This window comes from Melanotaenia boesemani, chromosome 1 (assembly GCF_017639745.1).
Source record: "Melanotaenia boesemani isolate fMelBoe1 chromosome 1, fMelBoe1.pri, whole genome shotgun sequence".
Classification (NCBI taxonomy): Eukaryota; Metazoa; Chordata; class Actinopteri; order Atheriniformes; family Melanotaeniidae; genus Melanotaenia; species Melanotaenia boesemani.
The window spans coordinates 13,374,732-13,389,704 of record NC_055682.1 but is presented as its reverse complement, the minus strand read 5'-3'; the positions used below and the strand labels follow the sequence as shown (position 1 = coordinate 13,389,704).

Below are 14,973 nucleotides of genomic sequence, written 5' to 3'. Positions count from 1 at the left end.
GGACATCTTTCCACAATGAGGAATTCATTTATGGAACGTTTGCATGATGCCGTGATAAGTCTCTGTCTTTCCATTTCCTTCCCAGAGGCCACGGAGCTCCTATTATAGAACACCATCTGCCTCTCTGCATAAACACAGATTGCCTGCTTTGCTCTGCTCTTCCTCCCACTCTGCTATTCATATTCTCCTTCAGTCATGCTTTTGATCCTCACATTTGTGCCATTTCCCCATCCACTACACCCAGCGAGGATTCTGGAAAATTATTAACTCATTTCCATTTAAAACAACCCTATTAAGTGCATTATGACAAGAAACATTTATAAATAGAAAACCCCTTAATAGCAGAGTGCCCCAATTTTAATATAAGTTTTCTTATGAATCTACAAAATGCCAGCAGCTAGTGAAGCATAAGCTTAGCTACCTGGCCACTGTGCAGGAGCAGAGTTGGGAGTTACATGTTCTTCAATGCTTTCAGTGCGCAGTCGTTTCCTTTCACTAAGCAGCAGGCCCTGGTACACCATCCCCGTAAACTGGTTGGCCTCTGTTTGGCCGCTAAAAAGCCAACAAAAGAAGAGGTTTGAGACAGTTAGTTGGGACTATGCAAGGCTGTTTTTCAGGAAATCCAAATCTTGTATAAAGCTGTTGGACCTGTGGAGCTGTACTGATGGCACACAATTACCTGTAGCTATGGCTGTCACACAGTGCTTGATAGATGCAAGCAGACAAAGATGCTGCTAATGTGTGGAGAGAATTCACCTGAGGAGAATAGAAACACTTCATTACCCAACATCGCAATGAACAATCAGATGAAATGGTGCAGGCTCTATAATAAGGGTGTGTGTGTCCATATTGCACTTTTCACACCGTTTCTCACTGAAAACGTCTACTAAGCATGCAAAGCTTGACAAGTTTGTCAATCAAAGTGATTAAAGAAGAAATGTTATCAGCAAACATTCAGTATCAGTGTGCTGATCTGCTGTCACATTTCTAAGATATCATCCAAGTTGAGCTCCGGAAGAAAAGAGTAACAGCTTGAGCTCTCCTCCCTCATTTTTATTCTGCCTACATGATTATTTGGCTGAAAAGCAGACGCAGAAACAACACCTACAACCCAATGCCTTTCTGAAATATTCCAAGATTTTCAACGCAAAATGCTGGCTTAAAAAAAACTAAGACAAGCCCTCTGAGAAGAAGACACTGGGTGCAGCCATTTTCTCTTGCTAGAACCATCATGAATTCTCCATACTCATCCCTGCACTATAGAAAGTTAGATTCTTATTTATGTTCTGACCCCATCATCACTGATGTCAGGATGTGGCGCAGCCTCCATCAACGTGACGGTGTGGAGGATGTCATGAATATGGTTGCTGAGGTGGAGAACAGGATTGGCTATGACTGTCTTGGTGGGGGCAATGCAAGCTGATAGCAGAGGCAGAGTGGTGGGCAGAGGCAGAGGAGATTGCAGCTGCTTCACTGTGGTCTCCTACACAGTAAGAGAGGACAATGTCATTTTTATTTTACAGGAGACACACATATGTATGTTTATGTGTATGGACACGTATGCATACCTGTTGACTCTCCTGCAGAAGGAAGAGAAGCTCCATGCGTACAGAGGTGACCCCACCTCCCTTGGCTCCATGAAGGCTGCAGTAGGATAGAAACACCCTCAGCAGGGCCTGGTTCTTCCTCAGCCACGCCTTGCGCCTCTCAGAGTGCTGCTGTTTGGCTTGAAGGCGACGTCGTTCCATCTGGTGACGCTCGTAGGCCCCTGCCTCTATACCCTCTAGAGCCTCATCTGATATGTCCACAGATGCTGTCCGATCTCCCCAACGCTCTACCTCTGATCCTTCCTCCTTCCCTTCCACCTATGTGTTAACAATATTAAAATTCAACCGTCATGGCTAAACAGATAAAAAAAATAGCACATTTGAAAAGACCAAGAATGAAAAATCTAATGTCTGAAAGTGTACCTTGTAGTTGCAGATCTTGTGCATCGCTGCTATCTCCTTCTCCAGCCAGTTGTAGAGCTGAAAGCGTAGCTTCCCTCCATCCACCTCAAAGCCTGTGGCTAGCGTGCGCAGCTCCGTCATCAGGATCTTCAGACAGGCTCTGAACTTTAGCTGCTCTGCTATCACATCCACCTCTGACTCACCCTGAAACACATGAGAGATGCTTAATGAAGCAGGCCTCCTACTGCCAACATGCTGACTTTAAAGGAGCATTATTGTGATTTTTTTTTATTTTTAGAGCCATCCTAATATATAATTCAAATTAACAAAAGGTCTCAGATACACTTGCTTCAGGCTCTCGGAGGATATTTTGGTTGACAAGTTTGTACAACTTTTTCTTCTTACATAATCAGTTTTAAGAACTCCCGAGCAATTCCTAGCACAGAACCAGCCTTCTTTAAAGTCTTGTTTAGTCTTCTAAAGAAATACGCGTATTAGTTTACTAATGTTTCGGGTGTAAAATCAAAGCAAATAGGAGTTTAATATATGATTCATGTATTTTCTGCCAGATGCCAGATTTGTTATGGTTACCTGTGAGTCCTCTCTTTGTAGTTTGGGTCCATCGCTCTTGGAGCCTTCATCTGCTTTGGTCTCAAGCTCTTGTTTCTTCATGGTTAGACCATCGTCCTCTTCATCTTCTTCATCTTCCTTGTTATCTCCCCAGTCAAGTTTGAGCTCATCTTCCTCCACCTGGACTACAGGCTGGCTCCAGTCCAACCCACCAGTAGAATCATTTCCTCCCCAGGCGTGGGTAGGTGGTGCTGGGGAGCCCCAGTCAACACCTCCCTGAGTGCCGTTTTCCAAGGGTTGGCTTGAGTTTACATTTATCTTGGATGAAGCTTTGCTGAGACAGGAGGAGCTGGATTTCTTGCTAACTTTGGGAATTTTTGAGAGCACTTCCAGAGCCAAAACCGGGCAGCCCACCTATAAAAGATACCAATATTATAAACTAGATGTGAACACTTTATATTAAAACAGAATTTGTTGAATCTCAGTTCATCAGCCCAACACAGAATTAACTGTATAATAAAAACTGAGTAGTGGAGTAGCAATTTAACTAACGAGCTCACCTTGAAGTGTGCGTTGGCAGTAGTGAAGAACAGTTTGCGTTCTATAAGGTTGATCTCGTCTGCGCTGCTCTTCTCAGCAGTGAGGCCCACAGTTGTTGCTGTGCCCTCTGGGTTTGCAAAGTGGCGACGAATGATCAAAGGATGTGTTCTTAAGTAGTTATAAAAACTAAACACCACTGGGTTGCAAGATTTCACCATCACATCTACACAAAAGGAAGGATAAGAAAGGTAAAGGAGGAAAAAACAGTAAAAAATATTGAACACAACAAGTCTCAGGAGGTCTTAATGTGTTATACAGACCAGGATTCTCATCATCATCTTTGGGAATACGCTCCAGCAGCGTATCCAGAGCTCGTGTGTAATCTTTCATGATCCAGTAGGCTATGCTGCGAAGGAAAGGGTCAGGGTGCAGTCTGGAGCAGTGGTAGCCACTACCGTCCCTGTTACAACCCAGAACCTTCTCATGAAGTAGGCCTTGGCAGGTGGATGAGTTCTCAAAGTCGGCCTCATACAGTCTTGCTACAATCATGGCTAACTGGAGGTCTTCCATCTTTTCCATCAACACCTGAACATCACAAAGGAGAAGGGTTAACACTGAAGTTAGAAGGTTAAGTAAGCATGAAATAGCAGAAGTTTTAGGAAATGTTGGGGGATTCTTTAGTCACTGTAGCCAATACAAGCAGCTGAAACATAAAGGGCTCATTCTTTTTTTGCCTATCTGTATATTTTGTCTGAGTAGATGGAAACCCCAGGCCAAGGAAAACGATGCAAGATTATTATGCATTTTATCAGTGTAATTTAGACTTCTCTGCAGAGAAGAACTAGCTTCTCTTTGCAACAGATATCTGTATCACTGATGCGGAGGTTTAGCTTTCATATACACACTTTCATTATCTACACTGTATTGCCTCTGTAGAAAAATGAAAATGGAGTGAAGAAGAATAAACTGTATTTTTGTGTGTGTGTTCACACCTCGATGGCATCTTTAAGGGAACCAGCTAATAAGAAAAATGCAGCAGACTGTTCGAAGCGCTGCTTTCCCAGCAGGGAGAAAGCATTTTTTAGAGCTGCCTTTCGCCAGCGATCCTCACTGAAGTTGTTCTTGAAGAACTGAGTCATTTTCTCATCATGCTGAGACCTGAAAGGAAATAAGACAGCTCCATATCATTTTGGTATAGAAGGAAAGTTCACTAACATTGAACTGCAAGACGCCAAAAAAAACAAAACACAAATTTATACAAAATGTTCAACTGCACCTGAAGAGTCCCCACAGCACAGCCTTCTTCTTCATAGCCAAGTAGAAGAGAGCAGCATCTAAAGGGTCGTTGTGCCTCTGGAAAGCAGCTTTACCTAACTGAAAACACACAGACATTACAGTCACTAAAAACAAGGTTTTACACATAAAATGTACTTTGAGCAGAACAGAACATGCCCAATATTCAACTTCACATATTAGAAATGATATAATAATTAATAAGGATCATATAATCCAATAAACTGTTCCCCACAATTACTGTTAAAAGAGCTACATAAGCGTTTTTCCTTTGTTTACTACACCCTTTACTTCAATAATTTAAACTGATAGTCCATCTTCTTTTAATACCCTGTATGCACAAAGTACAGGTTTACCTGCATCAGTGTTGCTACTGATAGTACATCTACCACCACCGTAAAGATTACAATTTACTGTCCTAATTACCACACATCACTTTAAGAACTGTAATAGCAAAACAAATGTAACCATATGACTTGTATGACCATTGACATTGGCTATGATTGTACAGATGTGACATTAATGAGATTAAAGATTATTTTGTGAAAAAAATAATAAATTGTCCACTGTAGTTTTTTTTTTCTACATTGCATTATAGTTATGCCAAATGGTTCCTTCCCAATTGGCTCTAATTTCTGTCTTTCAATGGACAGAGACAGAATAGAAGCGATATTTGTCTCTGTGAGACAAGGCTACGAAGGACGAGACATTGGACAATTTAGAGAGTTAAAGAATTGGAAAATGATTGCAGAGCAAAATCTGCATTGTCTGTGCAGCAGCTGCCTTTTCAGTGCTAGCTTTCTTCAGTAACTTTAGCTGATAGCCCATCATTTTAAATGAATACTTTCTATATGAAATGGACTGGAGTACAGAGCAGAATACATAGTGAAGATGAAGAAACCTAAATCTGAAGATTAATATACCTTTTGCAAAGGAAAATGAAAAACTATTTGAACATGATCTACTGTAATATTTTGGTCGGATTCCCCGATTTACTTCCTAGTCAGCTGCCACTGATTTCATCGCCGTCCTAAAACTAGAAACAGCAGCCAGCCAACAAAGTACACAGAATGATGCCTTGTTCTTGCATCTTCAGTTGTTTAAATTTCAGCTTTCATTTTAATTAGCATGTCTGTGTGGTACCTTTTCAACCATTTTTCGCAGAGTGTTGATGTTCCGTATCCACCATCCCACTCCAACGGCTCGGAGCTCAGACCACTGTGGGTCTCCTCGCTGCATGGCAGGGATCATATTCAACAGCTCTTCCTCTGCTTCTGAGTGGAAGGCCCATGCAAAGTGGCACGTTGAAAGGCCTAATACAGAGACGGACCAAGTGTCAGGGTGGGGAAAGACAAAAAAGATTAAGTCAACTATGAATCATATCGTTCAAAACTAGAATTATTTATACTTGTCACTGCAGTAGTATAATGAATACTGCCTTTTTACCCTGGTGGAGAAGCTGCATTCGGTAGAGTGGGGGCAGAGAGGTGAGCAGGCAGGTATGAAGACGCATGGCGAGCAGGTACCTCAGTCCACACTCATCAAGGGCCTCGCCACCTACACAAACACCAGGAGGCTGTCAGGTTTTTCACTAGCTTTCAACAGATCACCCAATAAAAAAAGACTACCGGAAGGAAAAAGTCACTTTAAACTCCAGCACCATTTCAGCTTGTGCAATCCTGTCAAATATTTCTATTGTCCTTGAACCTTCTTACCCTCTCTGTGCTTACGTAGCCCTGGAACAACCTGCTTATGTCCTCCTTTCCAAAGACTAAATAAATAGGATGGAAAATTAGAGAAAAAAGACAGTGATAATGAAAGGGAGCAGAGGAACAGTGTATGCACTGTTGTTTATGTTAATAAAAATGTGAGATTAACAAGATGCAGGAACACACAATCAAGAAAAAAATATGCTTGGCTTTTCTTTTATAACATTTATAACTCATGTTCAATATTATCGCTTTCAAAGAATAAAAGCTAATGGGCAGGAAAGCACAGAGGGAAACTGGTATACTAAAGGATGATAGGCCATTATATTCTACATATATGTGGCAGTGATTTACTCATCTACAATGGAAAAATTCTACAAAAACATGCCAATACTCAAATTACTGTGGTAATGGTGGGTCTTGATCAAACAGAGAGGAGTGGAAGGACTCAAGTACCTTAAGTTTTCCATAAAACCCTCTTGTTTTAGAAGCAGGTTGTAATGTGTTTTCTGATAAAGAAATGTACAAATCAAACAGCATGTTGTGTAACAACACGATATCTGACCATGATTATCAGCTGTCAAATTTCTCTGTCTCTGTTTAAAGAAGTAAAATAAAAAGAGTACAGGAAAAGAGGTGCAGACAAGACTGAAGATTTTACTTAAAATAACATGAAGATGATAATTGGAAAGTGAGAGCAGACATGTATGCAGAAATTAGGGCTGTGAAAATCAGTGTTCTTTATAACATGCTGAGAAAAGCAGCTAAATGTCCTTAATGAATACTGCATGTATATAAATGTATCCTCACTGGCAGGGAGTTAGCATCAGCAAAAAGGACAAACTCCCAGCCACACACACACACACACACTACCTTCATACATTATCTCATTAATGATGAGGAGATTTTACCTTGGGTGGAAAATGCTAAATTCCCACTTGTTAAATCTAAGAGTTTAAGTTATAGTAACACAATAATGAATGCAAATGTATGCTGGGTTTTAAAAATAATTCACGGTACTGCACCCCCACCTCTTAAGTCATTTGTGTGTCTGACCTGTAAACAAACAATCAGACAAGACAACGAGGCTCATCTCCAGTTGGCAATGTTGCATCTCATTAAGCAAAACTGCTTTCGGACAATCAACCTTTTTCATACAAAGCCATTTAACAATGAAACAAGATCCCCACTGAACCAAAGACGAATGGAAATTTTAGAGACTACAGGAGAGACAGGAAAATTGATTTTTAGAAATCATGCCTGCCAGAACTAATTCCTTCCATTTATTTTTCTTATGCTTTTAATTTACTTTTTACAAAGTTTTTTTTTTTTTTGGTGTTTGTGTATAATGTTTTTGCACATGGTCCCTGACAAAAAATAAGGAGGAGAAAAAAATCTCTGCAGAAAGTTGAGAATGAAACTTGTAAATATTTGTGGTTTTACATGTCTGGCCACATCTCAGGGACATCTCTAAAACATGTCAGAAATCCAGTGCACGTGCAAAAGTGTTGTTGTATATAACATAGCCACTACAGTTACAACAGCAAGCTCAGACACAGGGGAGAGGTGACTTTGACTGAAAAGTTTTACTCTGTTTAGTTCAAAGACTTGTGGACTGTTAAATTCAAGTAAAATTTTATATTATGCCGTTGTGGTACAGTTTTGTTTGTACACTGATTGTTTTTATTTTCAAGGTGTTAACAGGAGAGAGCTGTGTTAATTTTAACAAGCAACCAAGCAGGACTGAGAGTTCTCCAACAATGACTTGTATGGTCGTTGTGGTGTGCCTAGCTTTAAGATTTATTACATGACTAGTAGCTTCAGTAACAAGGCAATTACCTGTGTACTGTTGATCTGTGGAACTTGTGACTTCAGCACTGGTAGTGGCAACAGTATCTGCCAAAGCCACCAAGAACATCTGCTCTAGCCTGGTCAGTCCTGGTAGGCTGGAGTGCATGAGGTGACTGGATAATACCTGGACACAGACAAGAAAGCAACTTAAACAGAGCAATGACAAACTAATATTACGGTTTGGTTTTATTTATTAGAAGAGTAGCCTATACTAATAAAAATTCCTCTGGTTCCAATAATTGTCCTGACAGGATTCAAACCAAAACATTACCACAATGTTGTCACAGTCATTAGCAATTTGTTGATATTCCTGTAATAATAACTCCTCATTTCTTAAGTAACCATTTTCTTTTGACACAACTGAGGTTTATAGTGTAAATGTTTTTGATAAATTTCTTAAAAGCGCTAGTTATAAGGTCAAGCACAATACCTGAGCATGCTCTGGTCCAAAATAAGTTGGTCCGTACTGAGAGAGGTTGATAACTCGAGATTTCTTCTCTGGCTTATCAGTGGCAAAGTTCACAAAGTCATCCGTGGTAACTGTTGGCACCTGTTAAGACAGGTGAGGAACAGTTAAATGCTTCATCAGACTGGACTGGATCATAATGTCACAATTTGTTCAAGTTCTGTGAACTCTTCCTACCTGGAAGAGGTCAGCATACTGATCCTCACTGGACTTCTGAGATACTTCACCATCAGCCACCTTAGCTCCCTTAGCAGTCTCCTCTGCTGCCTTGTATGAAGTGTCCAGGTCAGCCAACATGAGAGAGTAGAGCGGCAAGGGAGGGATGGAATTGATTTCTGTGTAGTCCCTGCCTCCCTCACGGCCGGCCACTATGGTGTCTTTTGCTGTGCTGCCGGTCACACTGATTGTGCGAGAAAGATGTCTCCTAGATCCACCCTCTCCTGCTTCTACATCCCGCACCACAGCAACTTCACCTGCAATGCACTTCACCAGGTGTGCGAGGATGGCCTGGACACATGAAACATCCGTGGTTTACAAAAAAATCCAGGATAATCAGTTACCTGTATACAAATTAATCCATTTTTTTAGGTGGGGGGTTATGTAATCCAGTGATGCATGGACATGATTAGAGAATCTGAATTCAATGTTCCAATTTTACATTTTTTTTGTAATCACTGAATCAGGCAGAAATAGACTCACCTTGGCACGGCGAACCTTGCCCAAGTCCATGAGTTCCAGTAGTTGGGTTGGATGGTACTGTGGCAGAGTTGGAGACAGGGAGTGAGCTGCCTCAAACAGTCCCCCTTCCTGTAGTCCTGCTGGGGCACGGAGGGCCTCATCCACTCCAGCACTCCCGTCAAACACACTCTTAGATCTGGTTCTCCCTTCGAAGACTGAGGAACCTGTGGTTTGACCTCCAGCGATGTCTGCAGATGACAGGTTGCCCTCTTCTCCCTCACCCGGCTTCTTGTCCTGATGCCACTGGGCATACACGTGCATCTCACAGTCCATACCCACCACCAGGATGCCATCCCTCACCCAAGATAAGGAGACTGGTAGTGAAGGTGTGCCATCCACAGAAGATACAAGGTCCACGGACCGAAGAAGGATCCAGCGTGAGCGGATACCCTGTTTGATACTGCCCCCTAGGGGAAGGGTGATGACAGCCACTCCCTCCTTACTGCTGGTCTGCTCGTTGACCATGCCAGAAATCCGGCCATACATGAGAATGTTGGAGCCAACCCCGATAGTGAGGATGTGAGACCCGTCTTCCTTTGACAGCCAGTCCAGGTGCACAAAGTGCTTAATATTGGGTGAGCTGTGGTCTCTGCTCATGTACAGATCAGACCTGAGATAGAGAGAAAATTTGACTTATTCGGCACCTTTCCAATTTCATATGAAATAACTGACAGAAAATGCAGCAGTATTCTGACCTGCTGTAGACAAAGAGGTTGGAATCCACACTGACTCTTGGATCCAAAGTTGATGAGGGTCTGACAAAATCATCAAGGTGAACAGTTTGCTCTAAAACCCACTCTGAACCACCAGTGGATTCACACTCATAGATGGACACATGCATAGAGAAATCTTCTACAGAACCTTGTAGCTGAGGAGAAGAGAAGCACTTTTTTATTATCATTTCTGAGAAAACGATCATTTTTAACAAACTATACAGTGTTGATGACTCAGCTAAGTGTACTTGGAATAAAGGACATAAAAAGATGTGAGCTCATGTTAATACCTCACTAGTGTCCACAATGATCATTAGACTGTACATCTTCTTGAAGTACACTAAAAACCCACATTTACAAGCATGATCATGGATCATAAGCTTAAAATTAAATTACTGGACCAAATCATTTTATAATGAATGATTGTGAACCGTTTTATGAGTGGCTAGTGACCATACAGCTTCTAATGCACTGCTGTGTATAATCGGGAAGATTTTTGAGTATCTCTAATCTATTTCCTCCCTCACCTCATTTTTTTGCTTTACATAAATGTGCATTTAAATTCTGGTAGATAACACTGTAATCAACTTCGGAGAGTCCAGGAGATGCAACCAAATGATTTGGATTTGCTGAATTTACATTGTTATTGCAGTTTTCCCACCTCAGAGGGATTGCTTCAAATCTATTGATTTTCTTTTTTGGGTTTTTGGTGAGAAAGTCAGAAGAAATTTCATATTTTAATGTCCTACCTGTCCTTGTCGTGGCTGTTTAAAGGCCACAGCTAGTCTGCCGATGTAGGAGCAGGACACAGCTACAGGTCGTCCTGACACACACACAGAGCTGTTGTTGTCCTCCTCTTCATTCATGAGGGCCCAGGGTTCCCAGTTGTACACCTTGTTGTCGTGGTTGCCTTCATTAGATGCATCATCGCCCTCCACAGCACAGTGCCAGAACCGCACCCGCGAATCAGAGCAGGTGGTAACAATCAGGTAGGGAGCCAGGCACACAGGATAGATAGAGGAGGAACTCAGATGACCTAACGGAAAGAGGAGGCAGAAGAAAATCTGAGAAATGCTCAAACATGTTACAGCAGAAATTCTAAACCTGTTCTGTTCTTTCCAGCATCAACCTAAAGTCTGATGTTGTGCTGCAGCATTTAAAATGTAAAAAATAGATTCTAAATATAATGTCTTAGTAGTTCTTTGACAGGACTGAGTCATATATAAACAAATATTTATAATCAAACCTGCAGAGGGGGTAGCCCTGGTAACCTCCACCCCATGGGGTAGGTCAAGCCGCTTGCTGTACACCAGTTTGGAGCTGAGGATGAGTTTGCTGGCTGATTGTAAGTTGGCTGTAGAAGCTGACCGCGGCAGGGGTCGGATAGGAGAGGTCTCTGGAGATGAGTCGGCATTCATAACTTGGTTGGGAACCATAAGCTGGCTCTGAAAACCATAATCTGGGCTTGGCTCATCTGGACACGAAGACAAATTTTTTGGGATAAAGAAAATTTTATGTTGTCACTTGCTTTCATGTGTAAAAACATCCAGATAATTTTCATTATAGCTGCTTAACTGTGTGCACCCTGGACATACCAACACAGGCCTGCATAGACTTGAGGTGCAGGTGCCACATCTGCAGGACAGAGTTCCTGTTCAGATCCTTTTCTATCACCACCAGAAAGAACTTCTCAGAAAATGGAGCAGGTTGGTAATCTGCAGAGTAAAATAATCAACTTAATCTAATAGCAATTAGATTTGAAAAAGGAAAAACAAATAGAAAAAAAAAACAGACTCAAAAAGAATTTAATTTAACAGTTTACAATACCTTCGCCAGTTGGAAACACAGGTGTGTATGCCTCTTGTTCTGTCTGAGGTTTGTAACCTAGAATGAAGTCCTCTTGGAAGACATGAAGCAGCTGGGTGTTGGCGCCACACTGGAAGCACATCAATCAATTTACTGCATCCGAGCATCAGAGGGTTTCAGGAATTCAGACTAAAATTCCTCAACACAACTGAATTAATGTGCACCTGGAAAACCCAGAAGAGCCACTAACCTGGTTTGTAATGACGTCCAACTCTATGATACATCCAGGTCTGGCAGTGGACTGCTGGCTAACAATGTTGAACACCTCACCCACCAGTTTCTTTGTCCAACAGACATACACAAAAAAATAGTAAAGATCCCATTTAATTCGTTTTATATAACATCTCATGTTTGGAAGTACAGTAAAGGGTATCATACGCTTGGTAATCTCTCACTTTATAAAAAAAACCTAGCCTTATGTAATGAGTTGCATGAAGTAGTTGGTTTGTAGGGGGGTTAACATTCATAAATAAAAACAGCATCAAATAGTAGATGATGAAGAGCTGACTGAAAAAACTTTATATCTGTGAATGATGTAGTTTTACAGAATTTGTAATGTTTCATGTTAAACTTGCTACCTTTAAATAAAGCAGCTTCTAACTCTGTTTCAAACAAAGTTTCTGGGTCTTTCTGATAAAAACTTTAGCCGTACTGTAAGAGACCCAGATATATTAAAATTCACTGAACAGAGACTCTAGAGAAACCATCACATCTCAGTGAGCAATAACACTTTCAATGTGCTGCTGGGACTGTGTGTATGTTCACTCACAGATGTCTCAGGATCTGACAGCTCATCTAGTAGTTTTCTGGCATCGACGACAGCCTGATAAAGACGCAGGTTTTTACCATCTGATGCCACAAAGCAGGCGCTGGCACTGTTGCAGTAGGTTCCTGATGGACACAACACAAAGTTTGTATGAAGGTTTCTAGACTGAAAGATTGCATTAGGACCATTTGGTCTACAGTACACATTTACAAGGCTACTGTGAAGCAGATACCAATAACTACCTGTGAAAGATGAAAGACATCCAGCAAATTTTTAAAAATAACTGGAATGATTCAACTTTTTTTTTTTTGAGTAGCAGAAATGATAGAGTGAAAACAGATGGAGATGCTGCCAAGCAACAATCTAGTAAGCAGCGATGAAGCATGCCTTGTTACTAAAAGTTTGGAAGGATGTTCCCCTTCCAAACTTTTAAAGCAAATCTGACAGATACATTTAAATTAGTTTGCAAATAACAACACTGAAGGCCCCAATTCCCTTATATTCAGCACACATTTATCATTGTTTTGTCCTGACATATGGGCACATCTCTGTCTCTATGGGCAAAAACAGTTGCTCAGATGATTCAGCAAAATTCTACTTCCATTTAAACCTTTATGGTTATTAAAGCAAAGATATTTCACCATTAACTCCCATTATACTTTACATTAGTACAATAAAAAGTGCAGTGTACTTACCAAGTACTGAGCTGGGCACTAATGTAGGCAGCCATGCAACATTACTGAAGGCAGAGGTGTGCAGAGAGTTTATGCGAGCCAGTTCAGAGACCCCTCCAGTGCAGGACAGGGGTCCAATGTGGTCGACTCGCCACAAAATCAGCTCGCTGTAAATGGCGTTGGGGTCATGGAAGGTCCTTGTAGCTGCATTACGAAGCTGCTTCCTAATTATGCAAAAGAAGGACATAGCCTAAAGTCACATTTCATGCAAAGCAGAGGTGTCCCACTAAGGTCCTTGAGGGCTGCAGTCCTGCAGGTTTTAGAGGTTTCCTCTTCCAACACACCTGATCCAAATTAAATAACTCTCCTCAACAGCTTGTTGCCAAGTTCTGCCCAAGCATGCTGACCCATTAACCTGATTCAGGGCGTGATGCAGCAACAAACATCCAAGACCTGCATGACAGAGGCCCCCGAGGACAGACTTTGGACACCGCTAATGTAGAGGATTAGAGGTTTATCATTATGAACCCATCACATTATTCTATTGCTAAGTTTGCCTCCCTGATTGAAAAGTGGATTTTATTTCCTTTTTTCAGACCTCTACATTGGCTACCTTTAAACAAAGATTCACCACCTCCTTGCTGCTCAATACCTGGGAAGTCCCTTGGGAAGGGGAAGAATTGGAGGATGTTCCCCTTCCAAACTTCCAGGGGCTGAAGGAGGGGTGAGCAGGGCATTATGGTGAGAGGAGGTCAGCAGCAGTGGCAGCACAGTGTGACAGGCTTGGTCATTCAGATGGAAACGATGGCCACAGTACCGAACCTTGTGAGATACCGTCAGTACGTTGGAGAAGGCAGAACGCTCAGCAAATGTTACTGCCCACTGCAAACAAAGGGAATCAAATATTTAGTGAATAAAAAGCAGAATACACACACACACACACACACACACACACACACACACACACAAAAACTAAAACAAAACAATTAATATATCTGTTTGGATTGTAATACGAACAGTATCAAGTGTATTGTGAACTTTAAGAGGTCTAAAGAAATGCCTCAAATTTTAGGTAGCATTTTGATTTCTCAATCTTATACCTGGTTAAGAGATCCATCGACGTGCTTGGAAACCATCATGACAGCAGGACTAATGCCAGGGCGAAGTTTGGGGGAAGAGGACACAGCAGATGAACCCAATGCACCGGAGACTGAAGCTGAGCGGGAGATGCGTTGGACCATTCTTCCTTGCTCGCCTGTTCCCGCGCTCTCACCCTCAGTCAAAGTGCAGGCGTACATCAGGATATTTTTACTAAGCGAATTAGCGTCACCTGTAGGGAACGCTACCGGAATGCGAGAGGAGAAGGACACCTGGTGGAAGAATTAGAGGAAAATGAATAAATAAATGTTGTAAACAGCATAGAATATTACATAGAATATAAATACTACCTTATTTACAGAACTCATTTCCAAGCATATTACAAGACCAAAAATATCCAATTACAACATGTTTCTGTGTTCTTTTATTACAGCAATAAAGACAGACTTGTGTCTACAAACAGTCCTGACTTACGGTGGTCCACACAGCGCAAACACACTAAATGAGAACCAGTAAAATTATATATAAACTTTTTATAATAACGTCTCCAACTGATCTAGCTGAGAATGATTTAAGTTTATTTTTTGGTTATTGGTATCCTTTCTTTCCTGTATTTGGCTGCGTTTTGAAGTTCACAGCCCTGTTCTTCTTCGGAGCAGCCCGACCCCCACCGTGAGCTTCAAAGTGTGTGTGTGTGTGTGATTATGCATGAGTTATTCTGGTTAATCAGTAGTGACATT

General features: G+C 41.5%; 1 protein-coding gene across 3 annotated transcripts in view; it reads right to left on the bottom strand.

The window, feature by feature from the left end:
* The window catches only part of dmxl2 (Dmx-like 2), a 42,872-nt gene that overhangs the window by 14,305 nt on the left and 13,594 nt on the right, over positions 1-14,973 (bottom strand). For all 3 annotated transcript variants that reach the window (XM_041981966.1, XM_041981951.1, XM_041981959.1), the window contains exons 12-37: positions 14,236-14,505; positions 13,788-14,017; positions 13,157-13,359; positions 12,465-12,586; positions 11,886-11,975; positions 11,657-11,765; positions 11,425-11,544; positions 11,076-11,303; positions 10,579-10,865; positions 9,812-9,984; positions 9,078-9,726; positions 8,556-8,885; positions 8,343-8,462; positions 7,901-8,036; positions 5,799-5,909; positions 5,496-5,665; positions 4,336-4,433; positions 4,052-4,217; positions 3,380-3,644; positions 3,080-3,282; positions 2,541-2,933; positions 1,971-2,153; positions 1,569-1,865; positions 1,292-1,483; positions 680-756; positions 422-552 (exon numbers count right to left, since the gene is read on the bottom strand). In XM_041981966.1, coding sequence (XP_041837900.1) covers positions 422-552; positions 680-756; positions 1,292-1,483; positions 1,569-1,865; positions 1,971-2,153; positions 2,541-2,933; positions 3,080-3,282; positions 3,380-3,644; positions 4,052-4,217; positions 4,336-4,433; positions 5,496-5,665; positions 5,799-5,909; positions 7,901-8,036; positions 8,343-8,462; positions 8,556-8,885; positions 9,078-9,726; positions 9,812-9,984; positions 10,579-10,865; positions 11,076-11,303; positions 11,425-11,544; positions 11,657-11,765; positions 11,886-11,975; positions 12,465-12,586; positions 13,157-13,359; positions 13,788-14,017; positions 14,236-14,505 — 5,353 coding nt within the window. The remainder of the gene's footprint in view (positions 1-421; positions 553-679; positions 757-1,291; positions 1,484-1,568; positions 1,866-1,970; positions 2,154-2,540; positions 2,934-3,079; positions 3,283-3,379; positions 3,645-4,051; positions 4,218-4,335; positions 4,434-5,495; positions 5,666-5,798; positions 5,910-7,900; positions 8,037-8,342; positions 8,463-8,555; positions 8,886-9,077; positions 9,727-9,811; positions 9,985-10,578; positions 10,866-11,075; positions 11,304-11,424; positions 11,545-11,656; positions 11,766-11,885; positions 11,976-12,464; positions 12,587-13,156; positions 13,360-13,787; positions 14,018-14,235; positions 14,506-14,973) is intronic.